General features: G+C 42.2%; 1 protein-coding gene across 1 annotated transcript in view; it reads left to right on the plus strand.

Annotated features, from left to right (window-relative positions):
• The window catches only part of tox (thymocyte selection-associated high mobility group box), a 50,972-nt gene that overhangs the window by 31,945 nt on the left and 4,179 nt on the right, over positions 1-14,848 (plus strand). Inside the window, exons 5-8 of the mRNA XM_031877445.1 lie at positions 7,264-7,509; positions 10,111-10,347; positions 10,776-10,856; positions 11,624-12,166. Of these exons, the coding sequence (XP_031733305.1) occupies positions 7,264-7,509; positions 10,111-10,347; positions 10,776-10,856; positions 11,624-12,166 (1,107 nt within the window). The remainder of the gene's footprint in view (positions 1-7,263; positions 7,510-10,110; positions 10,348-10,775; positions 10,857-11,623; positions 12,167-14,848) is intronic.

The raw sequence follows: 14,848 nt of genomic DNA on the forward strand, positions 1-14,848 counted from the left end.
TGTCTACCTGTCTGTCTACCTGTCTACCTGTCTGTCTACCTGTCTGCTTACCTGTCTGTCTACCTGTCTACCTGTCTACCTACCTGTCTGCCTACCTGTCTACCTGTCTGTCTACCTGTCTGTCTACCTGTCTCTGTGTATTGTGCTATTGTGCACTCGTTGCTCGTCACCAGTCATCCACAAGCTTTTTATCTGAACAGCTGTGAGTACTAACAATAGCCATGTTTGTTTACGTTCATTATGGTTATTTTAGGGGAATGTCTTAGGAGGGAGGTCTGAAGGGACGGGCTGTCAGTTCTTGCTATATTTAGTGATTTGGAGAGCTAACGCTGCTAGCTACATTCATTTGAAAATAGTTGGCAGCAATGAACTAAGTTTTATCTTTATTTTTTAAATCTTGCGTACTCTAGCTAGTTTCAAGATTACCAACGCTTCCTTTAAGTGGATGTTGCCCAGTATAACAGCTCCACCATCAGAGGTCAAAGATCAACTCAAGGATGATGGTATCAAACTGCCAAAGATGCAAACTTACATGTATACTCATGCTCTGTGTTCTATGCAGGTTTCCATACTTTGATTACTGTAAAAAAACACAAATGAAACGGAGATGAATTGGAGCCGACCAGCTGCTGCTCCCTAACAGCGACTACACACTGTGCTTATTTCAGGGTGGACTATCACATTGGGTCTTGTTCAGAGATACTATGACTTTACTTACTGGAAGAGAATTGTGGATCTCAGCGAGTCCTAAGATTTAAACTGACAGCCAGCTGATATATTTTAACTCTATTCTCAGTTTTAACCGTGTGAAGGGGGCTAATGCCTGGAGCAGTGTTATTTGAATCGCGGCAGCTGGTCGACATTTTCCTCATAATTTAAGTCTTCATTTCACAGTAAAGTGAAAATCCTGCTTTGAGCTGTGACTTTCAGATGTGGCTGAGTGTGTCGTACACTACAGAAATGAAAGCCTCACCTCCACAGACCTGTAGTTACTTCAACTGTCAGAGAAACGGAGTGTTCAGTGGGGTGACATATACAGTATGTGTGTCAGTATCTGAAATAAAGATGTCTTCCATGTTATTAAGAACGAAACCTCTCACCTCCCACTCTTGATCTTTGAATCTGTCTGTTGTCTCCAGCTCCATATTGAATCTACCTCCTGTAATATGAAGTGTCTGAAACCTCGTGATGAAGCTCTCAACCCTGGCTGAATTAGAAGCACGATAAAATAACACAATTTTTAATAACTTTTAATTAAATCCTCTTTCTTGTCGTTGAATGTGACTGACCTGTCTGTTAAGCGTGTAACAGTGGAGATAATGATTTGAATGGCCTGAAGGGAAGATCTTATTTTCCATCTCTGTCTGTCTCAGTCCCACCTTTTCTCTCTCTCTGCTTCTCCCTACCTCGCCTTTATATTCTCATACTAACATTCATTTACTGCCAGTCCATGAATGATGGTTGCCTAGCAACCGTGCCTGGCTCGGCCTAATCGGGGGCTAGAAAGATTCAAGTGAATGTGTGTGTGTGTGTGTGTGTGTGTGTGTGTGTGTGTGTGTGTGTGTGTGTGTGTGTGTGTGTGTGTGTGTGTGTGTGTGTGTGCGTGTGTGTCTGTATTATTCCAGGAAGAGGCAAGACCGCTCAGTTGCAGTTAATATCGAGACTGCTCTTTTTTTATTTCCTGTCTGCCATCTGAATGAAGGTTAATGTCTACAATGATTAGCTTCGAGAGCTTTTTTTGTGATTTTCAGATGGTGTTCTTACCTGGTTCAAAGTAATAATCCATGATGTGTAATGCTTAACTATAGTAGGTCTTTTGTCTTTCATGATATGGATGTAACCCAAAAGGAATCCAACCTACAGTAATTTCACAGGAAGTTTCTCATCTACACAGCCCTGTTGGATTCATTTACCCTCAGCAGTTTGTCTGAAACAAAAAGAACAACTGACAAGTTTGCATGAGCAGTGACATGGATGAACAAAGAAAAGAGCACCACCATGAAAATGTACAATGTATTCATGAGAATCCACCCTTACATTACAGCTTTGGACACAGTGTGATTAGTCAAGCACAAAGACAATAGAGAGCTGCAGCTAATAATTGATTAGTTGAAAATTAGTCAACAACTATTTTGTAAATCAATTAATTGTTAAAATATTTGAGCAAAAATGCGGGATATGTGTTGCTCTTCTTGGTCCTACATTACAATAAATAAATTATGTTGATGTTTGGACTGTTACCCGTAGAAAGTCTGACATGTCAATTGGATTCCATGATGTGCATTTTTTATCTGATGTTTTACAGACCAAATGATTAATCAAGAAAATGATCAGCAGATTAATCGACAAGGAAAGTAACTAAGTTGTAGCCATAGACTTGGTAAAATAAGTAGACGTAGCCACCGTGACGTCACATATTGGTTCATTGACTACCATTTTGAACCCTGAAGTTTGGCATTTTGGTCGTCGCCATCTTGTTTCTTTGGAGCCAGAAGTGACCATGTTTAGACAAGAGGATGCAGCTGTGGAAGAGCAAGGCTATCGTAAGCATAGCACTCGCTAAGTTCCAGCTAACGCTAGCTTGGTACCCTGTAATTCAAGTTAACTGTGCTATTAATTTTGATGCTAATTTTGGCTAGTGAAAATAGTGTTTTAGTCTCGTTAGTCCTTTAGCACAGCCGAATAAGACATTTTCAGAAGTCCAAAATGCTACATTTAACTTTGATGAACTGTGAAAGGGTGAGTCTGAGGGAGAGTAACCACAAGTAACCGCACTGGCACCATAGTCATGATCAGCGTAGTTCTTATGGAAAGACATAAAAACAAGAACGGACAATGTAACATCTACTGTTCAATGACAACTGGGCAAACTCATTCATGAAATACAGAAACAAGTGTGGATTTCTCCTGACTAAAATCAAGAACGGATTCAGAATTTTACTGCTGTAGCTTTCATATTGAAATTCAGTCATCAACCACACCTGTGTGAAGAGTGTGAGAGCCAAAGCTTTTTCCCTTCTCGGGACATGAGTCAGTAATCACTCGTCTTCATCGGGGGTTTCCCCTCTGTTGTTCTTTTCGGCCATTGACAGAAATGTCCCCCCCCCCCCCAAAGGAAAAGCTGATTGTTATTATTTTTCCATTGGTATAAAGTGTTTTTGAATAACGATAATGTTGCATTAGCACAATGTGTTGTTGAGTGACCTTGTCACCTCCGTTCTTTAAATGTCTTACTCCGCATTTTCTTTAAGTGCATTTCAATTTTGCCAAGTAAACACTTTTCATTATCCTGAGCCTTGCAGTTTTATCACATAATACATACTGTTATAATAATAATAATAATAATATAACATATAATGTAATCAGTAGTTTTGTTGTAAAACACGGTAAAGGTTTTGATTGTTACGTATTTTTCTTATTTAACAATGCATCGTCGATAGCTCGGCTGAACTAAGAGTTAAAGCTCTCTGGAGAATTATCACAGTTGGATATTTCGACTGACTAATATGACATTTATCGAAGTCCTAACCCAACCAATGCCGAACCGCAGCTATTATTTTTCAGCATTTCTGCGTCAATCCGAAACCTCTTCCCGTGTTTCAGAAATGTCACTCGGTGTTCCATCTAAATACCACAGAAGGCTGCTGCCGGTAACCGGGTTCAGGTAACGCGGTCCCGAGAGGGGCACAGCCGCAGCACACCAGACCACATCCGCTATTACTCGATGCTTACTGAGAGGAAACTCTAAATACTCATCATCAACCGAGTCCCGTCTTCATATTTGCAACAGTAGGTGTCAAAGTTCCCATGCTGAAGGTGTCGGCAATCACTTTTTGTATAGCTTTTGTTTTCCTGAGAAATAGACAGAATATCACTGATGACTGACTCATCACGAGACACCGGTTCAGACTGAAGTGATTTACTGAAGTGAAAGAAGGATCACACACCAAATTACACCCTGAAATATCCTCCTCCTATTTGTCCAGAACTACTTAAAAGTGGCAGTCATGAAGATTTTCATTTAAAGTCTCTATCTGTAGCCAAAGGAAGAAACACAGCAGTGAGGGGCCAATGGCCCTCTGATTAAAGTATTGCAGTATTTATATATACAGTAGTACAAACTGGGTGTCACTGGACAACGTTCCTGGGGAAAAAATGTACAATGACCACTCAATACATCAAGAATCATAAACATCACATCATGGCACCAAAGGCCTAAATATCAGCATGAAAACATAAACATTTGATAAAGAAAGAATGCTTTGAAAATAGTTTAAAATGCAGATCGACATAATGAAGAAAAGCTGCCACACCAACATAAATGTTTAGAATATGTAGTTCTGAACTGGTTGGAGCTTCACATGTATGTCTTCAAGAAATAGTATCGACTGTCAAGACTCCGTCATAAAAAGATTAATAAAATACTAGTGTAATCCATTTGGGATGAGTACAAAACAAACAGTACATCAGAAAATATCTCCTCACATTACATTGAGAAGTAGCTCACTAATGTACTCCATTGTAGTAAAACCATAATGGAGCTATGCACTCAATGCTGAACACTTGAAGCTTGTGTATCAACAGAAAGACTAACCTCTCAATAGAAATGCTAAATCCTCCAGAGCAGAAGTCTTTCAACAGAAACGGCTGCTTTGTTGCTTCATGGTTTATATTAACATGCATGTTGATGTGTCATTAACATGCATGTTAATATAAAACGGTTGTTTTGAGAGACGGCGATGCACAATGGACCATCATGACACAGGTGTGACCTTCACACCGTCTGGTCACTCTATATCCAGCAGTACATCAGCTCTCTGAAGAATCATTGAGGCCGTGGATGCAGGAGGAAATAAAGCAGTGCTCGTATTTGGTCAAAATGTCTCCTCCAGATAAAAGGATGGAGCAACTTCTGCAGAGTGCAGAAAATGGAGTTTAGTGTCTCTACTGATGTATTTACACGCGAGCAGGAATTTATGTTAAATGACTTCTGATCCCGTCTTCTGCCTGACCTGTATCGCCTGTTGCCACGGTTACTATCAGATTTCATTATTAGTGAATCCCGGGCTGCTGCACACCATGCAAAACCTGTGAAGCAAAGGCAGACTGTTCCAGAGCCCAGCTGGGTCTGTTACATAAACATGTTATGTAGCTCAGATACTGTTTCAGCACACCTTCTGTTCACTCCAATATGGAATCTAAGACACCGACCTGAATGTGGGGCAGAGTGGGAGCAAAGTGTCAATGACACTTAAAGCAGCATCGGAGATGTTATCATCTCGTTAACACACATTTAAAGGTATAATATGTAACTTTTCTGCATTAAAATGTCTAAAAATGACTAGACCTATCTTTTATTAACTGTTAAGTTGCGTACTTACATTATCCCAAATGTTTCCAACAATTCTCATCCATCCATCCAATGCTATCTTCTTCCTCTCCCGGGTTGGGTTGCAACAATTTTGAACCTTTTAAATCTCTCATTTGAATCAAGGCAACGGTCTGTTTCATCTGGTCATCGTTGTGGTTGTCTGCCAGAAGCCGTCATGAATTGACTTTATCCACTTTTTTAAGGTACACTTTTTAAATCTTGGTGGTTTTCAACTATATGTTTTACCCGGATGATTGTAGTCATCAATCAGGCTGAGCCAACGTTAGCGGCAGCTCGACTCACAGCCCACCAAGACGTCCTGATTCCATATTTGACTGTTGAAGTCTCAATACTACTTGGTACTGGGTTATTGTGAGCGATACCTTATTGAGGACCGGTACCCAGCCCTTGACTGCAATGATGGCAAAATTGTTGATGACAACAACTCCCATGAACCCATGCTAGTTCATGACGTCATTAAACTCCGTCTTTGTTAATGTTTTGATTGAGAGGCCCGGCAGAAATTTCTATATTTTATAATTAGTCTGATAGGAACTAAAGGCTGTGTTGCTCTCCACCAACTCCCAAGAGAAATATCTGGCCTTTAGCTGCTAATTACACCACTCTGTTCACCAGCTACTTCCATTTATGAAGTTGTTCTGGTAGTGATGCTTAGACACGGAGCAGCAGACAGTCAGCAGTCATGTTTTCACTCTCCTACCAACTCCTGAGAAACATATATGTGTCTCTTTAACTGCTGCTGCTGTGAAAACGAGGATCCATCCATTGACTTCCACTATTCCTGGGCCGGGTCGCGGGGTTACGATTCCTGAGGGGAACTGTAGACTGGATGGGTTTGTTACTACGAGTGACGCTGTGTATCTGGCTACACGATGCGTATCATGATACAGGGGTTATGATTCAACGTATTGCGATACTTTTATTGTGAGATATATTAATATGCAATTGGTTCAAATACTGCCTAATTGACATTATTGCCTGAATCACATATGATTTGTTTTATTCATGTGTTTGACTGCATAAAGAATTCAAATTGAAACAGGAAAGCATGACCTAATCAAAAAGGGTGTTTATGTGACTTTTGGATGGTCTGTACACTTTGTTAATAATGCTGTTAGTGTAACACTGAACAATACTTGTATTCTGTTCAAGTCACCATCCTTAAAACAACGCTCATCCGGAGCAACATGTAGAAACATTGAGGTAGATGTGGTACGCACAGGGGCTGTGAATGTGATCTCTGTGCAGAATTACACTCAGGCATCCAGCTAGGATCTCTACCAAACAAGCAGAAGTCACGGCAATAACAATAGTAGAAAACAGGGAAGAACAGCAAAGTTAAAAGAAAACAGGGTGAGACAAGGCAGTCAGAATCAGGAGAGAGTACTGGCGCTGCTTTAGTGGTTTCACGGGTGTCGGTTAGTGAACACTCGGCTCAGATGCTGCTTCAAAGAGACACAAGGTGAAGGTCATGTGTTCAACTCAGAACCTGAGAGACGGGGTGGAACTAGCTACACATTTCCTGTCACAAGACAAAAAGGTGCATGTTGTTGCTTTAAAGTGAACCAAGAAGGACCCAGGAGGAAAAACTGTTCACCTTTGGTTTTAAATGTCAGTTTATTTTGATTTTTTAACCCATATTGCTGCAGTTGATGTTTCTTCTGTAACTTTGCATGTCATCCTGTATTGTAACATTTCTGTTCATAATCTACAAGAAATAATGGCACCAAAGGGCCGATGAAAGGCCAAGTGGAACAAAGGGAAGCCGATGAACGACGTGGACTGTAGTAGATAAAGACATGCTCATCAAACTCCAAATGACACCTCGTATTTTCTTTCATTGACTAACTCTCATTATCGTTTTTGCACAGATGCAGCAGATGGTGAACTCTGATACTCGGTTCACCAGCAGCCAGCAGCCAATCGAGGCTGCTCTCGGACCCAGGAGCCAATCGGGCATGAGCCAGCAAAGCCAGTTGTCCACCATCAACCAATCCCAGCTGGGGCTGAGTGGGAACTCTGTTACCCACAACTCCCCCTCACCCCCTGGAAGTAAATCCGCCACACCATCTCCCTCCAGTTCAGCACACGAGGACGACAATGATGACGGACTCAGGGTAAAAAAAAAAAAGAATATACACACACACACACACACACACAACCACTCACAGACAGACACTCTCCTATGAGTCACTGAGTCATATCTGGCTGGGCTGTAGCAAGCATTTGGTCCTGCTGTGTGTGTGTGTGTGTGTGTGTGTGTGTGTGTGTGTGTGTGTGTGTGTGTGTGTGTGGGTGTGTAGACAGTGGATAGTTCTTATGATAATGTTGTGTCATAATAGAGCCGTTCTCCCTGCATATCAACTAGATGGAAATCAGCTCCCTCACCATTCGGTCTCTCACACTGAAACCAAAGTGACTGTTCATATTCTGGGGAAATGAAAGCATTACTGTACTGCTGAATGATATCTACCCACTGTATCATTCTCACTGGTGACGTATAGAGGGATGGCTTGTATATGGGCACCATCACAAGTAGGTATCCAGGTAGTGTTTGCTTCAGCAGGAACACAACATGGACATTGCTGCTTATACCTTTACAAAATACTCCCACACATCTAAACTATGGCTGCTTCTGTGAACTTACACGACATGTAGTATTACTCACGGTGATATACTAGCCTCTGGATTTTAGTAATCATTACAAAATTCTATATTTGTGTATGGCACCTTTCAAACATTGCTCATTTAAAGGCCTATTTATTCAGCTTATCTCTATAAGTGATGGGATCCGACATGAACACACATGAGCCAAAGTTATCTCACACGAGACGTTTCTGTATTTGTCTTCTCGTTGCTCTGAAGTGGGGGAAAAGGTTACGTCACATATTTTCACCATTATTTTCACCAGAATTTACCATTACTTTTTCAATCAAAGTCTGGCCCCAGGCTACCAGCCGGGCTACTGTCAATCCAGTCTGATCACACCACACCCACACAGTCCTGATGAAGAGGAGAAGCTAACGTTTAGAGTGTTATCTAAGTGAATGTTGAATGCTGTGGAGAAAAAGTCCAGATTTGAAACAAAGTTTTCAGAAGCTTTAAGCTTTAGCTCACCATTTCAAATAAGAAACCTGTTTCAAGTCAACTTGTGTGTTGCTCCTCCACTGAGTGTAACACCTTTGTTTGAAAGGTGCTGTTGTCACGGACATCAGAAAGAACAATGCAATGAGGTCTAGTTGTCAACAATGGCAACAGTGTTCCCATTCACGTGTCAGTCTTCATCTTCACTTTGTTGAGTTTCTTCATCAGTGAACTCCGGCTCCTAAAACTGTGTTCTTCTTGATATCGAGTTGTTAAAGGTCAACAAATACACAATGTCTTTTATACTCGGATGTCCAAGCTGCGCTGTAGTTCATAGCTCTGAAGCACGAGTGGGTGGAAACCAAGCTGCTGTCGCTGGGCACAGTGAAACAGTGCACTGGTAAGAATATTCGACACATTATCCCCATGACTAGTACATAGAAAGGTGAAAATCAGGAGACTGTGCATGTCACAGTCATCCAGGACATGGATATCTAGCTGTAGTGAGTCAAAGGAGGCTGAGTCAACTCTTTTATTTTCCAGGTCTCTTATTTCTGAGAACACAGTTTCCTGTTAAGAATGGTGTCAATTTGTACTCATTTCAGGGGAAATAGGGACAAAGAAAACATCATTCTTCATATTTACTGAATGGTATGCTTGTGTGGAGACATATATGCATTACTGCTTGGTCAGCTGAACAGCTGTGCACTTAAAGATTATCTTTAATAATTGGGATTCATTAATTGATAATTAAGTGCACCGGTTGAACATTGACCTCTATTTTATCTATTAGCGCCTAATCACACGTTTCCTCAGAGAAAACATCCTATGAAACTATCATCAAATGACTTTCCCTTCACCCTCTCTTTTGGTGCGTGTCACGAATAAACTACATACATGTTGACTGCATTGACTTTGCATTTGATTGTGCCTATAGTATTATTAATATGGCAGTCCTCTGGCTGAAAGAATGTCAGGGTGGGGACCGACAGATGTAGACGCTGTTTGTGTTTCGTCTTGATGGTTCTGCTGACTGCTGAGGAGTTTCCCATCTCTGAACTCTGTGGTTGAGTCAGAGCTCGACATCAAACAAGAATGCTTGAGTTCACATGTCAGTCATGTGAGAGTCTCTGTCTATGTTTGTTTGTCCTTTGATTTTCTTCACAACCGCTCATCCGATCGACTTCACACTTGGTTTGTGTATCACTGAGGACCCAAGGAAGTGTGAGCTCTTGAGATCTCTGGGACATATTTATGAGTAGTGCCCCAGTACACACTGAGTATTGTATTGAGAGGGAACCCCTATTTACTGTTACACCAGCGAACGGCATGCTGGGTACAGCGAGCTCGCCCGCGCTCGCTACAATATGCTCTCCTTTGCTTGCTACGATATTTTTTGTTACACCGCCAAACGGCATGCTGGGTACAGCTCGCTGTCTGCCATTGTTAACATGTCAGGTTAATAATGACTCTTAAAAGAAATATGATGTTTTATAGATGTCATTTACTTCACATACCACCGTCTTAGTTTGATTATACATTTGTGCTCCAGAACTAAAGCCCTCTGTCCATCCATGTCTTCATCCTGACCGTCCCTGTCTGTGTCCTACTCAACGGCCTTCTTCTCCTCTCAGCTTGTCAGTGGAGCAGAGAAGAGGCCAGCAACAGTGGACATCTCCAAGAAACCCAAAACACCAAAGAAGAAGAAGCGAAAGGACCCCAATGAGCCAGTGAAGCCAGTGTCCGCCTACGCCTTGTTCTTCAGGGACACCCAAGCCAACATCAAGGCCCAGAACCCCAACGCCACCTTCGGGGAGGTGTCAAAGATCGTGGCCTCCATGTGGGACGGGCTGGGAGAGGAAGAGAAACAGGTAGGTCCTCCATCTTTAAGTTAGCGTGTCCGTTTGCCTCTCTCCTAGCCCATCACTCTTATAGTAGTAGCTACACTGTCTTTTTGACAGGAACCTACAGTTCTGCAGGGAAACCTGAGCTCTAGCAAGACAACTGAGACTACCAATCACTGCATCTCGCAAAAAAGCCAATAGTGGCGTGGGAACTGAATTTTTAAAAGATTCAGAGAATAGTTGTCGGTGCCCTGGGAAGTCCTCATTGTGGTTATGTGTTGTTAGATAACTGTGTAAGCTGAGGGAGATACTGTGAGCCCCATGATGGCTACACCTGAGATGATTTAATCCATTAAATCATTTGATGCAGAAAAATTTGTTTTCAAATGCTGTATAACTGAGATAGAGATGTAAAGTCCAGTAGCTGGTTGAAAATTCAAATGTTTGTGTTTCAGTCGTACAAGAAGAGGACAGAGACGGCCAAGAAGGAGTATCTGAAGCAACTGGCAGCCTACAGAGCCAGTCTGGTCTCACAGGTACTCCACACACACTGAGATAATCAGAGTTCTTGGCATTTAACTCGTGCCTTAAAGGGATAGCTTAGCTTTTTTTAGGTGTGTTTGTATGAGGTTCTTCTCCATAGTCAGTGTTTTACTACAGTAGATGGAGTTTATAGAAACAGACCGGAACACCAGCACAGGAGCAAAGCAATGTACTGCTGTGGACGTATTTTAGACACCTGAAAACATCATTATCAGTTATAGTTTTCTCTGCATTGAGAATATTTTCACCTCTTACCTCTTTACTGCCACACAGCCTTTTCTGATGGGGGTCTGAAGTGATATACGTATCTCTTCAAATTCACCAGACTCCTTTGACAAAAACAGTAGTTTTATCTCGCAGAACACAGGAGTTGCTGGTTGTTTGTGTTAATGTGTGACTTTGGTGAATCCAAACTAACCATTTAAAACACCAAAGTCACACAATAACACAAACTAACTGACTGATGGAGGCAGCAGTAGATAAGAGCTTCAGTTCTCCATCAGAAAGGCTGTGTGACAGCAACGTAGATGGGTGAAGATATTCTAGATATAGCATGAACTATAACTGATGGTTTTAGGTGTCTAAAATACGTTCACAGCAGAACAATACTCTGCTCCTGTCTGTTTCTACAAACCTCATCTACTGTCGTAAAACACAGACTATGGAGAAGAACCTCACTTAAAAACACAAAGTATCCCTTTAAGGCACTAAATGGGTCAGTGTGAACCCTGCTAACTCTTTCCTTTTTCTTGTTCTCCAGAGTTACAATGATCCATCTGAAATGAAGCCGCCCCACTCTTCCTCCACACCTCCCTCTTCCTCTACCTCAATGTTTACAACCAAACCCTCGGTCTACCCTGGTCACCCGGGCCAGCACCATTCCTCCGGCTCACTGGGCCACCCTCACCCCCACCCTCACCCTCCCCATCCCCATCAGCACCCGAGCATGTACATGGCGTACCCTCACCCGTCGCACCCTTCCCACGCCTCGAGCCCTGGCCTCAGCCCGCACCTGCCCCCTCCCCACACTCAGCTCCACCCCCAGCTCCAGGCTCTGTCCTCAAGAGGGACCGTCCCGCGGCCCAGCGTCCCCCACCAGGGAGTTCTGTCCCTCGGCGGCATGGCGGCGGCGTCCCCCCCTCCTCTCCAGGTCAGCCCTCCCCTCCACAGCCAGGCACACCTGGGGGGGCTGCACAGTCCACACCACCACCAGCACCACCACCAGCACCACCACCAGCACCACCAGCACCAGCAGCTCAGTGGACACGCTCTGGGAATGACGCACTCGCCCGGCATCACACAGGTCAGTCTCACACTGAATGTACATCTTTATTGTTTGTTGATTGATGGTAGTCAGTAGGTTGGACATGATAATAATATGATAAATACCATGAAAAGACCAAACCAATAATGTGTTAGTCCGTCTCTAAATACTTTCAGACTTCGCATCTTTACTTTAACAACTGGACACTGTGTTATTCAGGAAAGGTTACGCAAACAGAAGGAAACAGTGCATTTATTGGGGACTATTTTCTGCTGCGGATTAATCCACATTTGGTGCTCTAGTGAGTATCTGTGGCAACATGACTGTGTGTGTGTGTGTGTGTGTGTGTGTGTGTGTGTGTGTGTGTGTGTGACATTTGGTCAAAATAAACAATAAACAACAGTGTGTGTGTTCATGGTAATGAAGGAACATGACACCCAGGGCAACAGATGATGAGTTGTTAATGGACAACAATGGAGCTCAATGACACAGAGGAAGAAGATGCATCAGGCTTTGATTCACACACAATCCGTTTTGGGTTTTAGTGTTTCCTGGGATTTGTTTGATCAATCTTGCCACCAGTCGTATCTCCCACAGTGGTTGTTGAAGTGACATGAAATGTAATGCAGACCATCAAATTATTCTGTATTGGATTTTTCACATTTTCTAGTTTTTCTTCTGACATTTTTAATTAAAAATCAAGGAGCAAGCAGTTAAAATATATATATATATATATATATGTATATATATATACATTAGGGCTGGGCAAGTTATCGCGTTATTATCGTGTTAACGCATCATTAATTAACACCGACAATTATTTTATCGCGCATTAACACAGTTTTCTTTTAATTATTATTATTTAGAAAGTCCGTTGCTCACTGGCTCAGACTAAAAATTCCCCTGCACAGTGAATCCCAGCGGTGTACTTCACCTCACTCTAACAGGGACACTACTGAACATAGACTGAACATAGGGCTGCTCCCTGATGGTACCTGTTCAGAAATAAACAGAAAACAGATTTATAAATGTTAACTTGCTGTTGCTCGGAAGGTTCCTGTTCTAATGTTCTGATCGTGGCTCTGGACTCTGAGGGTAACTTGTTTTTCTATAACAAACTAATCCCGATTAATCGCAGAAACTCATGCGATTAATCGCGATTAAAATATATATATATATATATATATATTAGTGTCATCTGCTCTATACCAATCCATTCTATATATGTATTGTATGCAGTATGTACTGATTGTAACAGTGTACTGTTTTTGCAGCTTAATGAGGAATCCACATACTTTACTGTTTTTTCACTAATGAAATGACTCGCTGTGCCGTAGTTTGTCAGTGAACGAGACAACTAGATGTTCTAGGATTTCTAGTGATGTTTATATCATTAATTACCTTTTCCTCTCTGCATTGCATGATGTCCATCAACAGCTCACTCAAAAATCAGCCATATGTTCTTTTGAGTATAGCTCATTTTAAATGTGACTTTAGTTTGTAATCGGGACACATCTATTGTTTCCTCTATGGACCATCAAACCTGTTCTTACACTAGTCAGCTTTCCTATTTCCTCGAGGTAACAGCATCTGGCTGATTTAAAAGCTGCAGAGAGGTGAATGAAGATAGATGAATATATCAGCAGAGGAGACACACACACACACACACACACTCACAGTGGAGATGGGATGGGTGCTAGAGAGGGAGAGGGTGCATCAGCATTTCCTTGAGGACTGCAGCACCGAACAGACTTGGAACATAACTCCATTAATCCTGATTATCATCCAGTCAGCTCCAACTATGCTGTTGGATTAGTTGACCTCTGTTTCTCTCTGTGTGATAACATCAGACCGGTAGGAATAGTTTGGACGTTACACGGAGACATTTAAGATTCATAGAAATCCGTTTTTGGGTGAATTTCTGGTGGGACCTGTTTCTACTACCTATCTGTTTCTCTGCGTGTATCTGTCGCTGTCTCCCTGTCTCTCATGTAATGAGTCAGTAGGGCTGTTGATATTCACTCTATCAAAACAGGAGGAAGAGGCTGTGATCTGAATGTGAGTTCAGTCCGATGTGTCTCCTCCAGATAGATAAAAATGGGCTGATGGATTGCAGCTCAGTCTCATTTTATCCCTGGTTTTAAAGTGCACTTTTAAATCCCAATTTCCCATAATCCTCCTCTCTCTCTCTCTCTCTCTCTCCTCCGTTTTTTTGCATATTTTTGGCAATAAAAAGAGAGAGCCGATAATAGTGAAAAAAGTGAAGAGAAAAAAAGGAGAGGACACAGTGACAGAGCCCTAAACTTTTTTTTTTCCATGAGGGAATAGTGAGAAATGATGGGGGAAGGGAGAGAGAGGGGGGAGAGAGAGAGACAAAAGAGGCAGATGGGGTCTTTGTGAAGGAGTGAAGGAGAAGAATTTGCTCGACAATGGATGAATAGGTGAGGTAGAGGGGGAGAGGGGGGAGAACCCAACCACCTGCTGTCCTCCTCTTTCTCCTCTTTCACTCACAACACTCAGATTAACTTCCCTTTCAGTCTCTCTCTCTCTCTGTCTCTCTCTTTCTCTCTCACACACACACACACACTCTGTCACTGCACTCCCTCGTTTTTCTCCCTTTCCATCTCTCTCTCCTCCCTCAAGTATCTTATGGTTAGATACCTTTTCCTCCTCTTCTTCCTCTGCCTTCCTCCTCTCCTCTTACCTTTTCATCTCCTCTTC

The sequence above is a fragment of the Anarrhichthys ocellatus genome, unplaced genomic scaffold (genome assembly GCF_004355925.1).
Source record: "Anarrhichthys ocellatus isolate YVR2014 unplaced genomic scaffold, GSC_Weel_1.0 scaffold137, whole genome shotgun sequence".
Taxonomy (NCBI): domain Eukaryota; kingdom Metazoa; phylum Chordata; class Actinopteri; order Perciformes; family Anarhichadidae; genus Anarrhichthys; species Anarrhichthys ocellatus.